This window comes from Calliphora vicina, chromosome 1 (genome assembly GCF_958450345.1).
Source record: "Calliphora vicina chromosome 1, idCalVici1.1, whole genome shotgun sequence".
NCBI lineage: Eukaryota > Metazoa > Arthropoda > Insecta > Diptera > Calliphoridae > Calliphora > Calliphora vicina.
This window is the reverse complement of record NC_088780.1, coordinates 19,414,527-19,439,866: the sequence shown is the minus strand read 5'-3', so window position 1 is coordinate 19,439,866 and position 25,340 is coordinate 19,414,527. Positions and strand designations below refer to the sequence as shown.

General features: G+C 28.8%; 1 protein-coding gene across 4 annotated transcripts in view; it reads left to right on the top strand.

Annotated features, from left to right (window-relative positions):
* REPTOR (repressed by TOR) overlaps nt 1-25,340 on the top strand; it is a 57,084-nt gene that overhangs the window by 29,799 nt on the left and 1,945 nt on the right. For all 4 annotated transcript variants that reach the window (XM_065500259.1, XM_065500212.1, XM_065500169.1 and 1 more), the window contains 4 exons: nt 21,288-22,923; nt 22,989-23,816; nt 23,896-24,151; nt 24,569-24,694. In XM_065500259.1, coding sequence (XP_065356331.1) covers nt 21,490-22,923; nt 22,989-23,816; nt 23,896-24,151; nt 24,569-24,694 — 2,644 coding nt within the window. In that variant the 5' untranslated portion in view covers nt 21,288-21,489. The remainder of the gene's footprint in view (nt 1-21,287; nt 22,924-22,988; nt 23,817-23,895; nt 24,152-24,568; nt 24,695-25,340) is intronic.

Below are 25,340 nucleotides of genomic sequence, written 5' to 3'. Positions count from 1 at the left end.
GTTCAATGCATCGTCGATGTGTAGAAGTAATAAAAAAATAAGGGATACCCAACAAAATATTGAGTTATTGCCAAGTTTAGACCATATTTGTTAAAATAATACCTAAGTTTCCATTGTTTTGTCAATGCCGTAATAAAGAAATCTTTTAATTTTGTTTTCTAATTTTTAGAATTTAATTAATAATGTCCATTGTTTTTTGTTAAATTAAGTTAATAAAAGTATACAAATAAAATACTACAAAAATGTTAAAATTTTTAAAAAAAAATATTTCAGATTTTAGGCCACTAATGAAATATTTGGAAAAGTTTCCATTGTTTTGTCAACCACTGTAGACGATATGGATATCTAATGATAGATATTTCAAAGACCTTTGCAATAACGTATGTATATAAGACCATAGTAAGTTGGACCTACAATGGGTCAACATCGAAAAAATATTTTTTAACCCGATTTTTTTTTTTACCAAAAATTATTTTCGCTAAAATTGAAAATTTAAAAAAAAAAATTTTAAAAAACAATTCGAAAAAAATTAAAAAAAAAACAACTTTGGAAAAAAATATAAATTTTGTTTACCTAAAAATATTTAAAATTTGTATTTTGAAATATAATTTGGTGAAGGATGTATAAGATTCGACACAGCCAAATATAGCTCTCTTACTTGTTTCTGAGAAGAAAATCATATGAGATGTATAAATAGGTTAGCAAAGATATAATTTTTTTCTTTTATTTTTTGTAATGACTAGCGAAAATTGTCATTCAATGTGTGTAATACGAGGGTTGGTTTGAAAGTTATGTTTTATAGATTAGTTTACCAATATCTCTATTGTTACTAAATAGCTTGTGTCTTCTTTTTGTCTACTTTTTACAAAAGTCTGCTATGATTTCTATAAATTAGTCACAATTTTTTAAGCATTGATAAGTTTACTTTAACCTTTTCACACGATAAATTAAATTAATCAAAGTTTCAACATAGTATTGCGTTTTTTACCTTTTAAAAACAGTGGTTTGCTTCCTTTAAATAAATCGTATTCTTTTAATTGCAAATAAAAGCAGTTTAGTTTAAGATTTGTAACAGCTCTTCTTTATTTATTCAAATGTACACAACAACAGTTTTAAATAGTCATGTGTTCACACACGTTTATAATTCACTACTGTAAGGCAGTTCAATTTATCTTACCTTCACGATGTTTAAAATTAGATTGACTGGTTGATGTTCTCGCTTTCATCTTATATATACACTGCATTTCCTTCTAGATGTTTCCTACTACATCTATTGGTGCTTCTTGAATGTTCTATTTCTACAATGATCAACTAAAAGCTTTTATTTAATGTTATAATGTTTTATAGCCATGTTAATAATATCCACACATATGTTAAAGGCTGTTAATCGACTGGTAAACAACATTGTACACAATTAGAAGTCTCCAGAAATAGAAATGTTGAAAAACATAATGTAACTGGAAACCAGCCGTTATAAACCGTTATATTTCAATTTAAATACAATTTCTTAAGTAAACTGCTGTTAATTGTTCACAATTAGAAGTCTCCAGAAATAGAAATGTTATAGAACAATTTGGGGAGGCAAAAAAATTAAAATTCTTTTTTTTCCTTTTTTATTTTTTCAAATTTTTGGCTTTTATTTTAAAACATTTGTACAATATAAATTTATTCCAAGTATTGGCCATTATTAGCAATGACCTTTTCCCCTCATTCTGGCAACATATGGATTCTGAGCCAAAAGAACTGCTTATCTTTTGAGGCCAAGAACGAATCAAGCCAATTTCTTATACTCTGTTCTAAGGTGAAACTTATCCCAGAGAGAGCATTCTGCATCGATCTGGACTTTAAAGCGGATGAGGCAAAACTTATCAAAAACTTTTTAACAGGTATTGCAAAATGTAGCCGAACGTTGTCATGATGGAATATTACAGTTTCATGTCTGGCCGCATATTCAGCTTCCCAATGATGGTCTGGCCAGATTTCAGCAGCACATAATAGGTAGGAACCTTTTGCTACGAACAAATACAGAGCATTACCATAGCGCTATGGATATTTGGCTTTGTTGTAGATTTCACATACGATCTCTTCTTCTACGCTTCTTCGGGTTATCGTAATGGATCCATTATTCAACGCAAGTAATGATTCGGTGCAAAAATGATTTTCTTTTATAGCTTTCAAGCATCATTTCGGACATGCAAATTCGTCTTTCAAGGTCTCTTGTCTTCAATTCGTATGGTATCCAATTTCCCTGCTCTTGGATGTATCCAGCAGCTCGCAAAATTTTTGAAATTTCTAATTGAGTAGCTCCCAATGATTTGAGTTTTCTGAGTCGATTAAACGATGTCCGTCCGTCTGGTTGGCTGTCCATGTAAACCTTGTGCGCAGAGTACAGGTCGCAATTTTGAAGATATTTCGATCAAATTTGGTACATATTATTTTTTCGTCCCAAGGATCAAGCCTATTGAAACTGGCTGAAATCGGTCCATTATTTCACCTAGCCCCCATACAAATGTCCTTCCGAAATTGGACTTTATCGGTAATAAATGTTTAATTTATATATGTATCTCCACAAATTGCGCTCCAAATAAGTTTTATATATACAAAATTCATGTCACCAAATTTTGTTACGATCGGTCCATAATTAGTCATAGCTCCCATATAGACCCGCTTCCGAAAATCAGTTTAACGTGCATAAATCGCTTAAAAATGTTGGTATACTGACAAAATTCAACATAGTAAACTTTCATATAGACATAAATCACACGACCTAATTTCATGGTGATCGGTCCATAATTGGTCATAGCCCCCATATAAGGCCCACTTCCGAAAATCACTCAAAAATATAAATTATTGAAATTTTAAAAGAAAAATGGTTTTGCTCTTTTACTTAGTGTAGGGTATTATATAGTCGGGCTTGACCGACCATACTTTCTTACTTGTTATGTATATAGATAGATATGGAAATCGAATAATAGATATTTCAAAGACCTTTGCAACGGCGTAAGTTGGGCCTACAATAGGTCAAAATCGAAGAAAATATTTTTACCTCGAATTTTTTTTTATCAAAAAAAAATTTTTTTTAATAAAATTTTTTCACAAATATATAAAAAAATATTTTTAAAAAAAAATAGAAAATTTTTTGTTTTCAACAAATAATTTTTTTTATCCAAAATTATGATCAAACTTTTTCTTAAAATTTACTTTACTGAAGGATATGTAAGATTCAGCACAGTCAAATATAGTTCTCTTAAGTGTTTTAAATTCATTGCAACATAATTCTCACCTTTACAATTTCCTAACATCCCTCCCAACCCTCATGGCTGAAAACTAACATGAAAACAATTTCAAAAATTTCAATCAAAGTAAATGTAAATGAAATATGGCGCCAATGTAATATACAAACAATTCACACTTTATACTACATAGTATATTGTACAATCTAGTGCAATATATTATAAATAATACGAAAACTAACAGCACAGCAGCACACACATACGTTATTATATAAATTTCGAAATAAAAATAAATAAAATGCAACAATAAGAAAGAACCTCATGTAATAGACTGGCGTAAGTACGTAAGTACAAGTATATATGACCCATTGACTGTTACGATTACGTAGATGAGTCTTTTTTTTTTGATTTGATTCGATTTGCCAGTTTTGTTTTTACTTGCATATATTTTAATACCTAAAGACAGAATGAATCTCTGTAATTCTGTTACTGCAGCACATGTATTACAATATTTAAAAAAAAAAAAAAAAACAATAACAATAACAAAACAACTAGTTTACAAGCCCTCTGGCGTTCGGCCCTCCCTCCCTCTTGCTGTATAAGCCTTCTAAACATCTTTTTTTAAAACAAAGAAATTCTAAAGAACCACAATAAACAATAAAAAAAAATTATAGAATATAGTAGGTATTTATTTACATATAGTATAGAATTAAATAATTGTTTTTTTGTCAACAATTTTAATATAAAATAAAGAGAGCAAAAACTGCATTAATAATAATACAAACAAACCAAAAATAAAAAAAAAAAAACAGAGAAAGCTTTTGTAATTTTGCAAAATTGTTGTGAAATTATTTGCAGTTTTGTTTTGATTACTTGCAGGTTTTTTGTTGTTGTTGTTATTTTGATTTGAAATTAACTTGTCATATTGATGTAATGGATTTTTGAGGTTTTGGAAAAGGAAAATTGGTAAACAAGTTGTAATCTAGCTTAAAGTATTTGTTTAATGGCAACACAAATTGTTTTCAATTTTCTTAGTATTTTACCACAATTTTTCTATTACAATTTTTTTAATAATTACTTTTATTGAAATATTTACAAAATTTATTTATAAAGCTTAAAGCTTTAACAAACTTTTTTATTGTATGTTAAACTAAATTTCTCATTGCATTAAATAATGAGAAAAGCTTTATGTTAATTAAACTTTTTCTGTTCTAGTATCAAATTCTTAGAGCTTTTTTATACCCTTCACCATGAGTGAGTGGCGTGGCGTGGCGACCCCACAAAGTATATATATTCTGGATCGTTATAGATAGCGGAGTCGATATTAGTCATGTCCGTCTTTCCGTCTGTATGTTGAAATCAGCTTTCCTTAGCCCTCAAATAACTTACATGATTGATACATTAATATATTCGCTATATACCCGGTTCGGTTGCTATTTAAAATCGAGAAAATCGGCCCACAAATGGCTGAGATATAAGGAAAAAACCAGGACAACCACCATAGTAAGTTTTTCACTAATAAATTTAAAAAAAACAAGTAAGAGAGCTATATTCGGCTGTGCCGAATCTTATATACCCTTCACCAAATTATACTTTAAAATATTTTTTTTTAAATATTTTTAGGTAAACAAAATTTAATTTTTTTTTTAATTGTTTTTCAAAATTGTTTTTTAATTTTTTTTAAAAAAAGTTTTTTTCAAATTTTTTTTTTTAAATTTTTTTTCAAATTTTTTTTTTGTAAAAAAAATTTATGAAAAAAAAATTCGGGTCAAAATATATTTTTCCCGATTTTTACCCATTGTGGATCCAACTTATCTACATCGTTGCAATGGACTTTGAAATATCTATCATTACACAGTACAACACATGATTTTGGGACTCAATTCTGACAATTGCACGTGAAAGTAGCCCCAAAAATAAGAACTTCTGCATCATTAGTTTTGCCAAGTTGGCTGCCGTATTAATTTAATGGCCATACGAATTTTTTTTCCTCAAGGTGCATTTTTATCACTTTTTCTATATTTTAGCACGGTTATATCTCGTATACCGTACGGAATATCTCTTTTGTGGCTGAAGCAAAGTTGTAGATATTGAATAGTAGAAAAAAAGTACGGAACATACCTACCCGAAAAAGATGCATCCAGTGCCTTAAAAATCGCCAAAATGCCCATTTTATTAAATTTTTTAACCAATTTTTCACCTTTTTTGCTCAATAATTGGATTCCAAATCCAATTATGGACTAATCACCATGAAATTAGGTCGTGTGATTTGTGTCTATATAAAAGTTATTTATCATGAATTTTGTATGTATACCATCATTTTTAACAGATTTATTCACTTTAAAGTGATTTTCGGAAGCGTGTCTTATATGTGAGCTATGACTAATTATGGACCGATCATAAACAAATTCGGTACATATAATTTGTTCGGCCCAAGGACGAAAACTGTTGAAATTGGCTGAAATCGGTTCATTATTTCACCTAGCCCCCATACAAATGTCCTCCCGCAATTGAACTTTATCGGTCATAAATGTTTAATTTATATATGTATATACACAAATTTCGCTCCAAATAAGTTTTATATATACAAAATTCATGTCAAAAAATTGTATTATGATCGGTCCATAATTATTCATAGCTCCCATATAAGACCAGCTTCCGAAAATCACTTTAAAGTGAATAAATCTGTTAAAAATGATGGTATACATACAAAATTCATGATAAATAACTTTTATATAGACACAAATCACACGTCCTAATTTCATGGTGATCAGTCCATAATTGGATTTGTAATCCAGCTATTGAGCAAAAAAGGTGAAAAATTGGTAAAAAATTAAAAAAATGGGCATTTTTGCGATTTTTAAGGCACTGGATGCACCTTTTCGGGTAGGTATGTTCCGTACTTTTTTTCTACTATTCAATATCTACAACTTTGCTTCAGCCACAAAAGAGATATTCCGTACGGTATACGAGATATAACCGTGCTAAAATATAGAAAAAGTGATAAAAATCCACCTTGAGGAAAACAAATTCGTATGGCCATTAAATTAATACGGCAGCCAACTTGACAAAACTAATGATGCAGAAGTTCTTATTTTTGGGGCTACTTTCACGTGCAATTGTCAGAATTGAGTCCCAAAGTAATGAACTGAAGAATGTTGTACTGTGTTAGATATCCATATTGTCTATATTAATGACTTAGTAATCCAGATATAGATCAAAAATAGGTAAAAAATGGAGGTTGTCCCGGTTTTTTGCTCATATCTCTCTTATTTATGGACCGATTTTGCTGATTTTAAATAGCAAACTTCTCGAAAGCATGTCTGACAGAATTATTGAAGATTTGGATCCCGAAGATATCTGGGGTCTTCAGAAAATTGATTTCAACGGACAGACGGACAGACATACAGACGGACATGGTTTAATCGACTCCGCTATCTATAAGGATCCAGAATATATATACTTTATAGGGTCGGAAATGAAGAATGTAGAAGTTACAAACGGAATGACAAACTATATATATACCCTTCTCACGAAGGTGAAGGGTATAATAATAAATAAATTAAACAACTTTTTTTAAATTTTCAAAAAATTGAATTTTTTTCAAGTGTATAAACAAAAAGCTTTAAGCTTTAAAAAAGCTATTTTAGAAACTAAGCTTTTCAATTTACAAAAAATCGTTAAAGATTTGAGACAAACATTAATTTTAAAGCTTATGAAAGTATTGTGCAAAAAATGAGAAATATTTTAAAAAAGCTCAAAAATTTTTATTTAGAATTTTTTAAATAAAATTTAAAAAAAAATAATTTTTTATAAAAAAGTTCTTAATTTTATAGATTTCTAGATAAAATTTTAAAAAAGCTAACATTAAACAAACTTTTAAAACTTTTCTTAAAAGCTTTCCTTTTTAGAGCTTATTTAATTAAGCTCTAATTTCTTAATTTTAGAGCTTTTTATATAAATTTAGAAAAAAATAAAATATATACCTATAAAAGTTTATCAATTTATTCTATTTTAATTATAAAGCTTTTACATATAAAAAATCTTATTTTTTAAAAAAATTTAAAAAATCTTTAAAGATTTGAGACAAACATTAATTTTAAAGCTTATGAAAGTATTGTGCAAAGAATGAGAAATTTTTTTTAAAAAAAGCTCAAAAAATTTTATTTAGAATTTTTGATTTTTTTTAATAAAATTTACAAAAGAAGTTTTTTTTATAAAAAGTTCTTAATTTTATAGATTTTTAAAAAAAAAATTGGCAAAAACTAACATTAAACAAACTTTTGAAACTTTTCTTAAAAGCTTTCCTTTTTAGAGCTTATTTAATTAAGCTCTAATTTCTTAATTTTAGAGCTTTTTATATAAATTTAGAAAAAAATAAAATATATACCTATAAAAGTTTATCAATTTATTCTATTTTAATTATAAAGCTTTTACATATAAAAAATCTTATTTTTTAGAATTTTAAAGGTTTTTTTTTTTAAAAATTTAATTTTTTATATATTTAAAACATTTTCTGCTATAGAGCTTATCTTATACATTTTTAAGGCGTTTTAATAAAATCAGAAAATTACATACACCAATTTTAAAGCATTTTGAATATGTTCTTCAAAATTTAAAAGCTTTTTTACAATTATTTTAATTTTTGTTATTTTTTTATTTTAAAAGTTATATATTTAAGAGGTTTTTTAATATAAAAAAATTGAATCTAAGTTTTCTTAAATATTTGATTTTGTATAGCAATTTACAACGATTTTCACTAAATAGCTTTTCTATGACATTTTTAAGCTTTTTTAATAAAATTAGATAAATGCACTAAGTTTAAAGCACTTTGAATTTGTATATTTTTTTACCTTTTTTAAAAGAGCATTTTCATTTTGTTATTTAAAAGATTTTTCATTTTAAAGCTTTTTTAGATGAAATCAGAAAAAGATCAGTTCTTAAAGCTTTTTTTAAATATTTGATTTTTGTGTACATACCTATTTTTTCCACTAAAGAGCTTTTCTATTATTACATTTTTAAGCTTTTTTAATAAAATCAAATTATAAAGCACTTTGAATTTGTATTTTTTTTAAAATTTCTAAACTTTTTTAAAAGAACTTTTTCATTTTGTTATTTAAAAGTTTTTAATTTTAAAGCTTTTTAGATAAAATCAGAAAAAAAAAACTTTTTTTTTAATGTTTAGTTTTTGTATTCCTATTTAAACAATTTTCACTACTACATTTTTAAGAATTTTTTTTAGTTTCTAAACATTTTTAAAGATTTTTTTTCATTTTGTTATTATAAAGCTTTTTAGTTATCAAATCAGAAAAATATCAGTTCTTAAAGCTTTATCTGGAATTTATTTTATAAATAATGTAAAACTTATTTATTAAATGCATTTATTTTAGAGCTTTTTTGATATAATCATTAAAATTGATTTTTTCAGGATTTATAAAGCTTTTTTAACAAACTCAGATAATAGGATAATAGACAACTAGGTAGGTACTCAGAAAATGAACAATTCTTAAAGCTTTTTCTGGAATTTATTTTATAAATAATGTGAAAGCTTAAATTTATGCATATTTTAGAACTTTTTTGATACAATCATAAAAAATATATTTTTTTGTTCAGAATTTATAAAGCTTTTTTAAAAAGCTTTAATTTTTTTTATTTTTTCGTAATAGAATCATTTTGATTTATACCTACCTATTACAAATTTATGCTTTAGAAATTTTTTTCTATTTTTCAGAAATTTAAAAGCTTTTCTTTGGTTACATTTAAAATTTAGTTCTTTGATTGAACGTTTTCTTTTTTTAAATTTTATTTTCCAATAAATTTTAATTTTAATAACAATTTAAATTGAATTAAAATTAATATAAACATTTTGGTTTCTTTAACAATTTCTTTAAATAGCTGCCTTTCAATTATGGCAAACAAAATAGTAGATACAAGCAAAACAAAATTGTTTTAAGTACATTTGTACTCGTAGGTACTTTTATTTATTATTATCACTGCCGTCATACACAGCAAACAGAGTAACATCAGCAACAACAACAAAAAAACATGAAAATTCTACGAAAATATAACAATAACAACAACAATATTAATAAATTTGTAATAAAAACAATAACAAGAGCCAAAGTGAAAACAAAACCGAAAAACCAACAACAGCAACAATAATAAAACACTTAATATACAGCAGCGAAATGCAAACTCACACCACTACAGTTTTTAGATATTGTAGTTGTATGAGTTGAGAATTATTCTCTGGCAAAAACAAAAACAAATAGCTGAAATAATGAAATAAACAAGCATAAAAGCGTAACACAGCCTGCTTCTATCAATGCTCATGCGAGACTGACTGTTTTTATACAATGTGTATGCTTGCGTACATGTGAAAATAAAAACAAGAGAGCTCATTTGAGAGCTCATTGCATTTCGCTGATATACAGACATACAAGCAAACATATAAAAAAAACTATTATATACCTATGTATATTATATTTATGTACATAAGTATGTATATATATGTATAAACAAATTATACTAGATATAGGTAGTATTATTAATATTTTTATTATTGTTGTTATTGTTGTTTTAATATACTACACATAGGTACTTTGTATAACAAATCTTTATAAATTCTTCTTCCTGCCTCTTACTCTTACTTTAGTCAAAAACAGAACAACAATAATAAATACCCCCACAACCCGCAAGAAGAAGAAGAACACAAAAATGTAAACAAAAAAAAATCACTTTTTAAATTCTATTCTCACCGCGTACAACAGCAACAACAATAACAAAACAGACACAAATAAATAATAATAATAACACAAAAAATGTGTTCTATCATCAAAACAAAATTATAAAAGCTTGTTAGAAAAAGCTTTTTTCTTTTGATTTCTTATTGTTAAGAATTAATAAGAAAACAAAAACACTTAATATTCACTAAAATGTCTGGCTGTCTCATTTCATTGTTCACTCTCTCTCTCTGTCTCTCCCTGTCTCTTTATTATTGTTTGTAGTTGTTTATAAACAAACCGAAATCAAAACAAGTGATGAATTCAAAGCTACCAGATGGTATTTGTGTAAATTTGGTGATAAATTCATAAAATTTTAAATATTTCTTTAGAAATATTTGCCCAATTCACAACTGGTGTTGTAGCGTTGTATCGTTGTATGTCGTAATTTTTTTTATTAATGTTTTGTTTTTGTTTCGAAAAATTTGTTTGAAAAATATTTACGACATACAACGCTACAACACCAGTTGTGAATTGGGCAATTAGAAATAATTTGAGAAACATTAAAACAATTATAAATAATAATTCCCCGGAAGTTTTTTTTTCCTTTTCCCATTTTTCCTATTCAAAAATAAGAAAAGGGAAAAAACTCCCTGGACATTTTTTTTTCATAATTTGGCTTTATATTTAATATTAATAATTTAGGTTTAAACGCAAAATAAACTTAATAAATTTAACTTAAATAGTAAAAAATTACACAATGTTTAGAAATGATTATGGATTTGGATGAAAATCAATTATACTTTTTGTAGAACCTCCCTCAATACATTGGTTTGTTTTATGATATTTCTCAAAGTATTTTGTGTCCAGACTTAAAAATGCGGTATTTTTTTTAAATTATTAGCATTTATTTTGAAACATTTGTACAATATAAATTAAAACAGAGTATTGGCCATTGTTAGCTATGGCCTTATCCCATCTTTCTGGCAACATATGGATTTCGAGTCAAAAGAACTGCTTATCTTTTGAGACCAAGAACAAAGCCGATTTTGGATACTCTGTTTTAAAGTGAAACGTATCCCAGAGAGAGCGTTCTGCTTGGATTGAAACAAATAGTAGTCGGATGGGGCACGTCTGGACTATAAAGCGGGTGAGGCAAAACTTCCCAACCACTTCATTCTAAATAGTTTTTAACAGGTATTGCAACATGTGACCGAGCGTGGTGATGATGGAATATTAATGTTTCATGTCTGGCCGCATATTCTAAGCGTTTTTCGGCAAATAATCGCTTCAAATGAATCAGTTGCGTTAAGGTGCAGGTTCCCTGTGATGGTCTGGTCACATGTCAGCAGCTCATAATAGAAAGGACCCACCAAATACATAATATTACCTTAGTGCCATGGATATTTGGCTTTGGTATCGATTCGGCTGGTTGGACGGGATCCACATACGATCTCTTACACATCGGGTTATCGTAATGGATCCATTTTTCATTTAAAGTAATAATTTGGTGCAAAAAAGATTTTCTTTTATATCATTCAAGCATCATTTCGGACATGCAAAATCATCTTTAAAGGCCTCTCGGCTTCAATTCGCATGGTACCCAATTTCCCAGCTTTTGGATGAATCCTGCTGTTCGCAAACGTTTTGAAATTGCTGTTTGAGTAGTTCCCAATTATTTTGCAAGCTATTGATGAGTTTTTCAACAATCTTCATGGAGTAATGCCTGCAATTCTTGGTCTTCAAACTTTTTTGGCTGGCATGGGCGATATTTGTCTTTCTTCAGTGTTAAAATCACCATTTCTGAACTGCACAAACCATCTGTCGCACATTAAAACCGATGGAACACATTCACTATAAGCTTTGGTGAGCTTTAGCGGCATTTTTTTTGTTTTTCAAAGATACTCCACAAATACGAGCAAGTTATGAAAAATTTAGAATTCTATAAGGAAATAGTTACAAGTCTTGAGCATTTTAATAAAAATTAAATCATAGTTAATATTGATCATACGTCATGTTATGTATTTATTAAAAAAGACGTATTTCTATGTTAAAAATTGTGAAGTTTTATGCAAATGTGAAATATTTTTGAAAAAATAATTCTATTTTTGAGTTTAAAGATAAATACGAGGGATGTATGAAAACCTTAGAGTTTAACTATGAAATAGATATAAAGCTGCAAGTCTACAGCATAAAACACTATTAACCTTTTAAAGATTTTATTAAAAAATTGGCAATTATGGTTAAAAATGTAAAATAAGTCATAATAAATATTAATCATACGTCATGTTAGACAGTTTTTGACTTTAAAGCTAAATACGAGGGACGTATGAAAACCTTAGAATTTAACTATGAAATATATATAAAACTGCAAGTCTAGAGCATAAAACACTATTAACATTTTAAACATTTTATTAAAAATTTGACAATTATGGTGAAAAATATAAAATAAGTCATAATTAATATTAATCATACGTCATGTTAGACAGTTAATAAAAAAGGCTTATTTGATGTCAAATTAATGTTTTTTTGGGATTTAAAAAATGGTTTATGTTAGAATTCAAGATATTTCATTAAAAAATAATGGTTTTAGAAGGCATATACTTAATCAATTACAATTTGAATAATATTTATTTATGTTGTAAAACAATAACAACATAACTTATTTTTTTTTTTTAAATTTCTAATATATTTAAAAATTTCTAATATAATAAATCAGATTGGAAGAATTTATAACAAAATTATTCATAATTTGATTTTGTTCTCGAAAATTCTGAGGAGGGTGGAGCTTCTTGCACAAGCAATAATATTGGAATTTATCAAATATTAGAAATATATATCAAATAACGTATCTGATAATCTCTCCTAAACCTCTTACGTTTTTGTGACAATCATAAAATGTTTAGAAATTATATGAAATTCAGATAGTTCCAGATCGCCTGATTATGCTATTTTAGTTCTTGTACAATGAATGTAAACTTTGGGTCCAGTATCTATTTATTGAAAAATCAGTTTAATGCCCATAAAATATTAAAATCTGGCAATACTGCATTTAAGTGATGTATTTAGTGAATTCTCTGTCTCTTTTTCTCTTCAAATGTGAACAGCAATCATATGGTTTTGTGAAATACTCATATTTTTATTCGAGTGTTTAATTTTGCTAAGTGTTTCTGTATTTTATAGCTACATATTAACAAATTATCTGTTTTTTTTTACACAAATGTATAAAAAACACAGCAATAAAAAAAGCTTATCTTGTATTTTATTATTTTTTTTAATTTTACATTCACTTTTTTTCATTTTCTTCTTTGTTGTTTTTATTTGTTTATATGGCGAAAACAAAATGTTTGTTATTATTATTATTGTTATACTAAAAAACAAAAAAGCTGTCAGTCATTTTCTTCTAATTCGCTCTCCACCAACTTTTACAAACAATTGAGTCAGTCGGCTATACATACATACTACTACAATCAAAACGAAAGCCAAATATCAAAAATAAAACAGAAACTATGATAAAATTTAAGACAAAAACAAATTCTCGAACAAAATAAACACTTTTGACCTTGAGTATGGTTAATAACTGTGTAATATACTATGTATTGCACGTACATACTTACTATATACAAACTCAAATATCTATAGTACATACATACACTCAAATAAATAAATATACCTACATAAATTCTCACATTTATTTGCTGTTTTTTCGTTATTACTTTTAATTTTGTTTTTATATTTACACGTTTTTTTTGTAATTGTTGTTGTTGTTGTTATTTTGCACGATAAAAGAAACATGTGAGTGAGTATGACTAAAGTGTAGAGTTCTTTTCTCTGAGTGTTTATGTTTTTAGATTGTTTTGGTTTGGAATAACTTCTTTTTTTTAAGTTTAATAATTTATTTGTTTAGTGTGGTGTTAAGTTAGGTATTATTACAGTGTGAATTGTAATTAAGCACACAAAAATAATATTTTATTTTCTAAATTAAAATTAATTTCTAAATTTTTATACCTATTTTAGGTTTAAAAACTGTCTTATTTTTCTCTATTTATGAAACTTAACGAAACCATAATTTCCAAATCACTGTTAATTTAAAAGATTCCCTGTCATATTTGTTTTACTTAGTTGAAGTTCTTTGGAATTCATAACAATTTTGTTTATTTTTGTTTATTTAAAAAACTTAACGAAACTTTTTTTTCTTAAACAAAGGCATTTTAACTGAGATATTTGTTTATTAATAAAACATACAAATGCTTGTTAGAAAATCTACAAAAATTTCTTATTTTGGACAATTTAAAAAACTTAACGAAACTTTATTTTCAAAACCAAAACTTCTAGAAATTATTTGCTTGCATCTTTGTTTTACTAAGTTGATATTCTTTAGAATTGTTTAGATTTTTTTTATTTTTGTGAATTTAAAAAACTTAACGAAACTTTATTTTCAAAACCAAAAACATTTAAACGGAGATATTGTTAAATACGTATAATATGCATAAGCTTCTTTTGAAATCAAAAAGAATTTCTTAATTAAGACAATTTTTAAAACTTAACGAAACTTTATTTTTCAATCCATTGCCAATATAAATTATTTGCTGTTATATTTTTTTACTTAGTTGAGGTTCTTTGAATTGATTAAGCAATTTTTTATTTTTGTGTATTGAAAAAACTTAACGAAACTTTATTTTCTAAACCAAAAGTATTTGATAAGATATTTTTTTATATTCGTTAAACATGCATAAGCTTGTTTTAAAATGTACAAAAATTTCTTATTTTGGAAAATTTTTAAAACTTAACGAAACTTTATTTTTCAAAGCAATGGCAATAAAAATAATTTGCTGGCATATTTGTTTTACTTAGTTGATATTCTTTACAATTGTTAAGAATTTTTTTATTTTTGTGAATTTAAAAAACTTAACGAAACTTTATTTTTTATAACAAAAGTATTTAACAAGAGATTTTTTATATTTATTGAACATGCATAATAATATTGTTTTAAAATCTACAAAAATTTCTTAATTTGAAAAATTTTTAAAACTTAACGAAACTTTATTTTCGAAACCAAACGCATTTGAGGAGGGATTTTTTTATATTCGTAGAACCAGCATATGCTTATTTTGAAATCATGAATAATTTTCTTATTTCGAACAATTTTTAAAACTTAACGAAACTTTTTTTTCCAAACCAAAACTTCTAGAAATTATTTGCTTGCATATTTGTTTTACTCAGTTGAGATTCTTTTAAATCCTTAAGAAATTTTCTATTTTCGTCTATTTAAAAAACTTAACGAAACTTTATTTTTTAAACCAAAAACTTTTTAACGGAGATTATGTTAAATACGTTTAATATGCATAAGCATCTTTTAAAATCAAGAAGAATTTTTAAGTTTGGTTTATTTTTAAAACTTAACGAAACTTTATTTTCGAAACCGAAAACTTTTTAACGGAGATTATGTTAAATACGTTTAATATGCATAAGCATCTTTTAAAATCAAGAAGAATTTTATAATTTGGTTTATTTTTAAAACTTAACGAAACTTTTATTTTTAAACCAAAACTAATAGAAATGTTTAGCTGCTTATTTATTTTTGTGTATTTTAAAAACCTAACGAAACTTTATTTTTTAAGGCTAAACGAAACCAATATTTTGAATTGTATTGTGATTTTTTGCCATGTGCTTTTAAAGCTTGACATATTCTCTCCCACTGTATTGAAATATCTTTTTTAATTTCATCATTCTTAAAACAAACACCACAAACAAACTCATAAATAAATTTTGAATTTAAATAAAATACGTTTAATCAATTTAATCTATGCAGGTACTTTAAATATTTTGATTTTAAATTTATTTTGCGACCTGAATATCCAGAAACTAATCTTGTTTATTTATTTTTTATTTCTATATTATACAATTTCTTGGAGTGTTCTTTATTATTATTAAAATTTTTTTAACAATTGGATTGTTTTTGTTTTGCAAACAAATTTTGTGAAAAAAAAAACTTTATAACCTGGACACAACAACAAATAATCCAAGATTTTTAAAAACAAATTTAGTTAACAAAACAAAATGAAGAATAGTTATCATAATAATCAAACAAAAACAGTATAAACAAAAAATCATAATAATAACACCGCAAATTATTAAAACAATAATATAAAAAAAAACTATTTTTGAAAACAAATTCTACTAGGAATTAATAAGTATTGATAACAAAGAAATTTCATTTTAATTTATGACAACTTACAATTTTTCAAATACCATGCTTTGGCGATTTTTATGTCAGTTTCAATTTTAAATGAAATGTGTATGTCTGTATTCAAATTTGACATATTTAATGAGTTATTGAAATTGTGTTAACATGTGTTTTTAGACAAACATTTTTTTTATTTAATTTATTATTGAAAATTTTAATAATTTGCTGAATTTTGAATAAAATTTAATATGATTTCTATTCTACACTTGTGTTTATAATTTTCTTATTTCAAAGTTTATTAGTTTCATAGTTTTTCCTCATTTTGTCAAAATTCAAATTTTAAATAATAGAGATTAGGTTTAGAGGGTATCCTTCTTTACCATTTTTAAAACAAATATTGTTTTTTTTTATAATAAATAACATCTTCAGAAACATTATTATGACTTCATTTTAATGTAATTTTGTCACAAATTTTATTGATAAATTTATTTCTATCTATTATTATCTTATAAAATGTAACAAATTGTATTGTTTGCAAAATTTATAAAAAAAATCAATGTAAAAAACACCTTTAATTTGTTATAAAATATTTTGTTTGTTATTGGAACCCACACCCATATTTCTGTAAGTTTTTTGTCGCCTCTATGTATTTTTTATGGTTTTCCACTAATGCAGACATGTGTTTTTATTGTTGTTTTGCTCTTAAAACTCAAGGCAAACCAGTTAACATATTTATGGTCAAGATAACTGTTAACTGTGGAGACTCCTAAAAAGGGACTTATTCATTTTCATTTCAAACAATAGATACATCAAATCTGACATTAATTCAGTTCTAGTTCAGTTCTAGTTCAGTTCTAGTTCTAGTTCAGTTCTAGTTCAGTTCTAGTTCTAGTTCAGTTCTAGTTCAGTTCTAGTTCAGTTCTAGTTCAGTTCTAGTTCAGTTCTAGTTCAGTTCTAGTTCAGTTCTAGTTCAGTTCTAGTTCAGTTCTAGTTCAGTTCTAGTTCAGTTCTAGTTCAGTTCTAGTTCAGTTCTAGTTCAGTTCTAGTTCAGTTCTAGTTCAGTTCTAGTTCAGTTCTAGTTCAGTTCTAGTTCAGTTCTAGTTCAGTTCTAGTTCAGTTCTAGTTCAGTTCTAGTTCAGTTCTAGTTCAGTTCTAGTTCAGTTCTAGTTCAGTTCTAGTTCAGTTCTAGTTCAGTTCTAGTTCAGTTCTAGTTCAGTTCTAGTTCAGTTCTAGTTCAGTTCTAGTTCAGTTCTAGTTCAGTTCTAGTTCAGTTCTAGTTCAGTTCTAGTTCAGTTCTAGTTCAGTTCTAGTTCAGTTCTAGTTCAGTTCTAGTTCAGTTCTAGTTCAGTTCTAGTTCAGTTTTAGTTCAGTTCTAGTTCAGTTCTAGTTCAGTTCTAGTTCAGTTCTAGTTCAGTTCTAGTTCAGTTCTAGTTCAGTTCTAGTTCAGTTCTAGTTCAGTTCTAGTTCAGTTCTAGTTCAGTTCTAGTTCAGTTCTAGTTCAGTCCTAGTTCAGTTCTAGTTCAGTTCTAGTTCAGTTATAGTTCAGTTATAGTTCAGTTATAGTTTCAGTTCTAGTTCAGTTATAGTTTCAGTTCTAGTTCAGTTCTAGTTCAGTTCTAGTTCTAGTTCAGTTCTAGTTCAGTTCTAGTTCAGTTCTAATTCAATTCTAGCTCGGTTCTAGTTCTTGTTCTAGTTCTCTTCTAGTTCAGTTCTGGTTCAGATTCCAGTTCTGATTCCAGTTCAGATTCTAGTTCGATTTGAGTTCAGTCTACAAAAGTTGTTCTTAGCCAATTATAACTGTCACTTGAACTGACATGAACCGACCTTTATTACAAGTTTTCACTGTATTAACTTTTCATTGTTTATGTATTTTAAGTTAACGGTATTTGTTTAACAATCAATAATCATAAAATTACCATAAAATATTAACATTTTAGTTACATTTTTCATATTTACAAAAGTTATTATACTCTTATTACAAGACTGACAGAGCGCAAGGGAGAGAGAAATAATAATAACTGTTTTATTAATAAATAAACCATACAATTTAATTAAATACATAGCTTAACCCCTGCTGAGTTTTTTTTTAAGAAGACAAGAAAACGAACAGTTTCCGTTTTGAATTGATTAATAGAAAAAATTCCCAGTTGAAAATTTTCCCCATTCAGATGAGATTGTCATCATCTGGGACTGTTGAAATAAAACCCATGATAACCTGTGACATTCATAAAAAAAGTTGGGAAAAACTTTCGAAATTTCCCAACTTTGTTGATCTTTTAAGAATTTTGACAAATGTCATTTGACATTTGAAGTCTGGAATATCGATTTATTTATATATGTAAATGTAGCAGACATTTTTAACTCTTTTAATATTCAATATTTCATACTGATATTTTCCACATCTCACAGCAACGAGACGTTCAAAGTCCAAGCAAAAAGCGCACTTCAATCAAAAGCCCGCGCAAATATTTAAATATTTACTAATGCAATTTGCTTTTTCTCTTATGGCTAACTAATTGAGAATGTATGAGAGTCTGATACAACGTGCTGCATCATGTGTGTATTTGCATATGAGTCTGATAATAACAAAAATAATAAAGTGATCATACATTTTAACGCCCCTTTTAAGAGCCCTTGTCTTGTACATTACTTTGCAAAAAACAAAATAAAATTAACAGTAATGATGTACTCTACTATAAGTTATTTAAACTGATCAGACTGAATACGCAGGATATATATTTTAGTAAATATTTAATAGATTCGCTCTATTTTAATACAAGTTCAGTTCTAGTTCTGTTCTAGTTCTGTTCTAGTTCTGTTCTAGTTCTGTTCTAGTTCTGTTCTAGTTCTGTTCTAGTTCTGTTCTAGTTCTGTTCTAGTTCTGTTCTAGTTCTGTTCTAGTTCTGTTCTAGTTCTGTTTTAGTTCTGTTCTAGTTCTGTTCTAGTTCTGTTCTAGTTCTGTTCTAGTTCTGTTCTAGTTCTGTTCTAGTTCTGTTCTAGTTCTGTTCTAGTTCTGTTCTAGTTCTGTTCTAGTTCAAATCTTAGTACCCCCTTTCAATTTCCTCCATTATAAACAATTTTTTAAAAAATAACTTCACACTCATTTACTAGTGTAAATATATAATTAAAATTATTTGTTTTTATATAATTCTTTGTCTGTTAAAGCTCATTAAATATAAAACAAACAAGTAAAAAAATATTTTATTTACACAATTTGTTAATACATTAACAATTTTGCAAATCTTTTAAGTTGCAAATTGTTGCAAACATGAGCGCTTTGTAATTTAAATTTGTTTTTTTTATTGTTGTGGCTGTGTATGTTTTCAACACGTCCACAGCTCGCCCGATAACAATCTGGTTGTCACTTGTCTAGAATATTTACCAAAAGATAGACAAATGTCTGTCTATATTGACTGGCTTGATGGTGGTACTAGCATTTTTTTGTTTTGTTTTTGTATTGAGAGATACTTGTCTGTCAAATTGTTTATATGACTGTCTCTTTGTCTAGGGATTTTTCTGTGTTGTTTTGCATTTTTCCAATACATGGACTCAGCTTTTGCCAGTTCCCGCCACCCAATTGTTTTTAAAACTAATTGTAGACAATTTTTAAGTGTAATTGTTTGGAAATATTTATTATTACTTTTTTTTCAATACTCAAGTATGGCACGAGTTGAAACACGTTTTTAAAGTGTTTTTGTATTTAAAAAAAAATAAAAACAAATACAAGTAATTTAGACAAAACAAAAATAATAATTTAAGACGAAATTATTGAAGACTGTATTGCAACAAAGAAAATGTAAATCTAATCATATTTAATTAAAATAAACTAATTTTATATTATAGACATTATATGTATGACCCTTGGAAATTGATTTGCCCTGAACCCCTTTTTCAATTTGAACTAAGTTTTAAAACGGAAGTTAAAACTTTTTAAGTTTTATTTAAAATTTAAAATGTTTTATATTGATATTGATAATTATCATTTTCTTTTTTTATTAAAAAGTATTAAAATGCAAGTTGTCCTTATTTGTAAGTAGACCATTGTCTGGGGCATTTGATTTAAGATTATTATATTGTTCTTATTTTTTTTAAATTATAATTATTGTAATAAAAAAAAAATGTTGTACAAACTGTATGATGGAAATGTCTCGACTGGTTGCAACATTTAAAGCAGCTGAGAATTTAAATTGGATTAATCTAATGCGTCGTTACAATTATTTTTATATAATTTAATCATAAAGGGAGTTAATGAAATATAATTTCATTAATGCAAAATTAAATAGCAGTAGTATAATAGATTGCTACAGTTCTAGTTCAGTTCTAGTTCAGTTCTAGTTCATTTCTAGTTCAGTTCTAGTTCAGTTCTAGTTCTAGTTCAGTTCTAGTTCAGTTCTAGTTCAGTTCTAGTTCAGTTCTAGTTCAGTTCTAGTTCAGTTCTAGTTCAGTTCTAGTTCAGTTCTAGTTCAGTTCTAGTTCAGTTCTAGTTCAGTTCTAGTTCAGTTCTAGTTCAGTTCTAGTTCTAGTTCAGTTCTAGTTCAGTTCTAGTTCAGTTCTAGTTCAGTTCTAGTTCAGTTCTAGTTCAGTTCTAGTTCAGTTCTAGTTCAGTTCTAGTTCAGTTCTAGTTCAGTTCTAGTTCAGTTCTAGTTCAGTTCTAGTTCAGTTCTAGTTCAGTTCTAGTTCAGTTCTAGTTCAGTTCTAGTTCAGTTCTAGTTCAGTTCTAGTTCAGTTCTAGTTCAGTTCTAGTTCAGTTCTAGTTCAGTTCTAGTTCAGTTCTAGTTCAGTTCTAGTTCAGTTCTAGTTCAGTTCTAGTTCAGTTCTAGTTCAGTTCTAGTTCAGTTCTAGTTCAGTTCTAGTTCAGTTCTAGTTCAGTTCTAGTTTAATTCTAGTTCAGTTCTAGTTTAATTCTAGTTCAGTTCTAGTTCAGTTCTAGTTCAGTTCTAGTTCAGTTCTAGTTCATATTCTAGTTCAGTTTAATTCCACAATATAAAAGCATTCGAAATCTCTGCATTGTTATAGATTTTTCAACCAATTTACAATGAAATTTTATATTTTTCTAAAAAACTTTATAAATTTTTATTTAAAATATAAACACTGATTATTTTTATACACCAAACTATAATTATGTTTCCTTTCTTTTCTTTTTAGTTTGTGCAACAAACCAGCAGCCCTAAAAGTAGTTTCGCTTTCAAATAAAAGACCTCCTAAGAGGTCAAGCCCCAAATAAATTGCGGGTGGGCTTAACAACAAACATAACGGAAAACAGCAAAAGGCTTTGGTTCCAAAAAGCCCCAGCACACAACATAAAAATAAAGAGTTTTGCAATAAACTCTTTAAATTTTAAAATACAATGACAGAAAATCAATTATTTCCCATGTCGACAGAATTATTCGACACCTCTTCCAATAGCAGTAATCCACTGAAATACGATTTGTATTCGTTGGGTTTAACAAGCAGCGTAGGATCGGCCACAGCATTATTTGCAGCCACTTTTACGAACACAAGCAACGGCGGAGGTATTGGCACAAATTCTCTATTCACACCAACCAACAACAACAACAGCAGCAGTAGTAGTGGCAGTGGTGGTAATAGCGGTAGTAATGTTATGCTAACGAATGCCATCAGTATACCACGTAGTAATAATCCAAATCAAAGTCATAATCCCTATCAAGACGAGGCACACCATCATCCCACCAGCAGTCCATTTCTTAGTCATTTATTGCATCATCAGCAACAGAATCTTCAGCAGCAACAGCACCAGCAACATATGAATAGCATGATGTCTTCTTCAGCCAATATGCAGCAGCAGCAACAACAACAGCAGCAACAGCAACAAAATCAGCAGCAACATAATGGTTTGTTGTCTGATTATTCCGATTATGCTTTGGATGTTCTAGATGCTTCTTTGTCGCCTTCACTGCTGCAAGATGTCAGCTTAAGTGCTGCTGCCGCCTCACAGAGTCTTAATTCCGGACAGAATTCTAGCGCCTCCCTAACATCACCCTTCTACAATCAAGATCCTTCATCGCCTCTTAGTAATAACAACGGTTCAGTGGGTAGTAATGGCGCTGGCAGCGGCAGTAGTGGCAGTGGTAACTCCAATAATCTAAATATGTCCACTTCTACTGATATAACTGGGGTGGTTACCTTTCTCAATTCCACCGCCAATGCAGATGATTCCTCATCTCTGATGTACGACTCAAATCTGGCCACCAATTCCATGTGGAGCGATATAGGCAGTGCTATTTCCACCAAACACGAACCCTTTTCCATAGACGAGAATTATATCTTTCCGCTGGATAAGACGGATGTAAATAATACGGCTTTTGGGGATTTTGAAGGTGATATAGGCAATTTAGAAGATATAGGCAACTTGGAGGACTTTTTACCGTCGTCGGGTTCTCATGATGATGGTGGTCACTCGTTTCATTTATTATCACCGTCTTTGCATGCAGCCGCACAATCTAGTACGCCTTCGCCGGGTATGGGACCACCCATGGAACTCTTGCAACAACAGCAACAGGAACAACATCAACAGCTACAACAATTCTCGCAATTACAATCGATGCAGAACTCTAATGCGGGCGGTGAAGGAGGTAATGGCAACGGCAACTCCAACCAAACAAATGCAATGCAAATCCAACAGCAGCAGCAGCAACAACAACAAAATCATCAAAGTTCCTCTAGTCCATATGAAATTTATCACAGTACACCAAATAAACATCAATTACAGCAACAACAACAACAACAACAACACAATAGCAACTTTTCACCCGGTAGTCTAGTAAGTTTTTTTTAAATTTCCATATTTTGAAACAAATTTTATGAATTTCGTTTTTCCTTTTCCAGCCTTCTCATTCACCTTTACAAATGAATTCCATAACGCCACCACCACCTCATGCCAATCGTTCACAATACCAACAGAGTCAGGTTAAGTCACGCAACATGCAAGAGCTGCTGAAAAAAGGTTTCTCCATATCACCCGATCGCAACAATTCGTCTGCACTGTTGGGCCACTCGGTACCCGCTAACCATGGTCTCCTAATGACCACCAATGCTTTGAGTCCCAGCAGTGGCAGCAGTGGTTTTGGTAGTACAAATGGTGCCAACATTAGTTCAGCATCCTCGAATGCTCCTGTGATAAGCGTGAATAGTGCTCGCAAGCAATTCTATCAGGCCAATGAACAAGGCAACACAATATCCAGATTATCCTCGTCGGCGCCCACACATTTAGGACCCGCCGACATTTGGATGCGTAGAGAACCAAGACAGCATTTACTTTCTACCAGTTCCTTGGCCGAAGCCGAGTCATTCTCATCCCTGAGTACCGCCAGTGTTTTGTCACCCGATGGCCATGACTACTCGCAAGATGATGACGATGACATTTCAACCGATTACAATAGTGATCACTATGACGACTGCTCCTCGGACAATGGTTCCGATAATGAAGATGATAGTTCCACCCTACATGGCCGTTCGAATTCCACGAGTAGTAACCAATTGTCCTCATCAAAAGGTAAAGAGAGATTCTTTTGGCAGTACAATGTACAGGCCAAAGGACCCAAAGGCAAACGTTTGGTGTTCCAGTCGAAATTGGAAGATCCTCATATTTTGAATGAGGTCACCGATCCGGTATTTAGTCCTAATTGTTCTGTTAGAGGCATAAAGGTGTATAAGGTGATTTAAATTATTAAAATCAGAACAAAAGAATTTTACTAATATGTTTTGCTTTTTCAATGTTAATTTCTCATTACAGCATAGTGGCAAAGCACGCAAAGGTGATGGCAATGACTTGACTCCTAATCCTCGTAAATTACACAATATAGGCAAAGAACTAGATCGTTTAAGTCGCACCATTAACGATATGACTCCCGTGTCCGAACTGCCCTTCAATGTGAGACCCAAGTCACGCAAAGAGAAAAATAAACTGGCTTCGCGGGCCTGCCGTTTGAAAAAGAAGGCTCAACATGAGGCCAATAAAATTAAGCTGTATGGTTTGGAAATCGAGCATAGTAAGTTTAGTTCAAGGTGTACAACATAAATTACAGCTAGATGGGAATAGAAGAGCGACAAATTTAATTCTATTGGCAGAATTATATATTAAATTCTTAAATTTATTCCACAGATTACACAGATATTAATCATCTGGTTCCAGTAATATGGCAATAGAAAAACAAACGAAAATGTCGAAATGGTTGTGGTTTGGAAAGAGGGTTTTCTTGCTTTGCAAACCACAACCATTGAAAAGTGGTTGTAGAACGTCAAAATAACCATACGGTTTAATATTACTTTTTTGTGAACTTTCATTTGTTTCATATCTGTATTAATCTGTGATTTATTCGCTCTATTCTTCCATTTTTCGTGTATTTATTTTATGGTGGAGTTTATTTATAATTTTTTTAAATTATTTTTTACTTTTTCTTTTTCAGAACGTTTAATAAATGCTATTAGCGATATTAAACAGAATCTTGCTTTGAAATATCGCAAACAAAATGTGGGCGAAAATGCCGAGGATGTGGAACAACAAATTGAAAGAATTTATAAACATGCTATAGGTGAGTTGGTATTTTTTTTTTAAATATTACAGCAAGTTTGAAACAAATTTGAAAGATTTATTACTTAAGGAAGTTATAATAAGAAAGTTTTGTTTAAAAAATAAACGAAAAAGTTATATTTTTTATTAAAATACGTTTTTTTTCGATAATTGGCCGAGCGTTTCATGTCTGGCCGCATATTGTGTGCGCTTTTCGGCCAATGCTCGCTTCAAACGAATCAGTTGCTTTCGGTATATGCTCATAATAGATAGGACCCTTTTGATCCCGTCAAATACAGATAGCGCCATGGATAGATAGCATGGACCGCTGCTGCCACCTGCGCGTAAACCGCTAAAAAACGGTGCATTTTTCTGGTTGTAATGGAGTTTGTAGGGTCTGTTGTGGATTGGTCTCACTCCAAAGCCAAAAATATGAAACTCATGAACACTATTTTGCGATAAAACAGTTGTTAGTCAGCGCGAATCGCTGACTAATTTTCAAAGTAAATATGTAAAAATTGGTAGCGTTGTTCAAGCGTCAATCTATACATGATAAATGTCAAAAAGTGAGCGCAGTATGACAATTTGATTGACAGTTAACCCTTTCGTTCTATCGAGCTTTTGTTTATAAACTTGGGAACATTTAATAATGTTATGATGCTGTACTC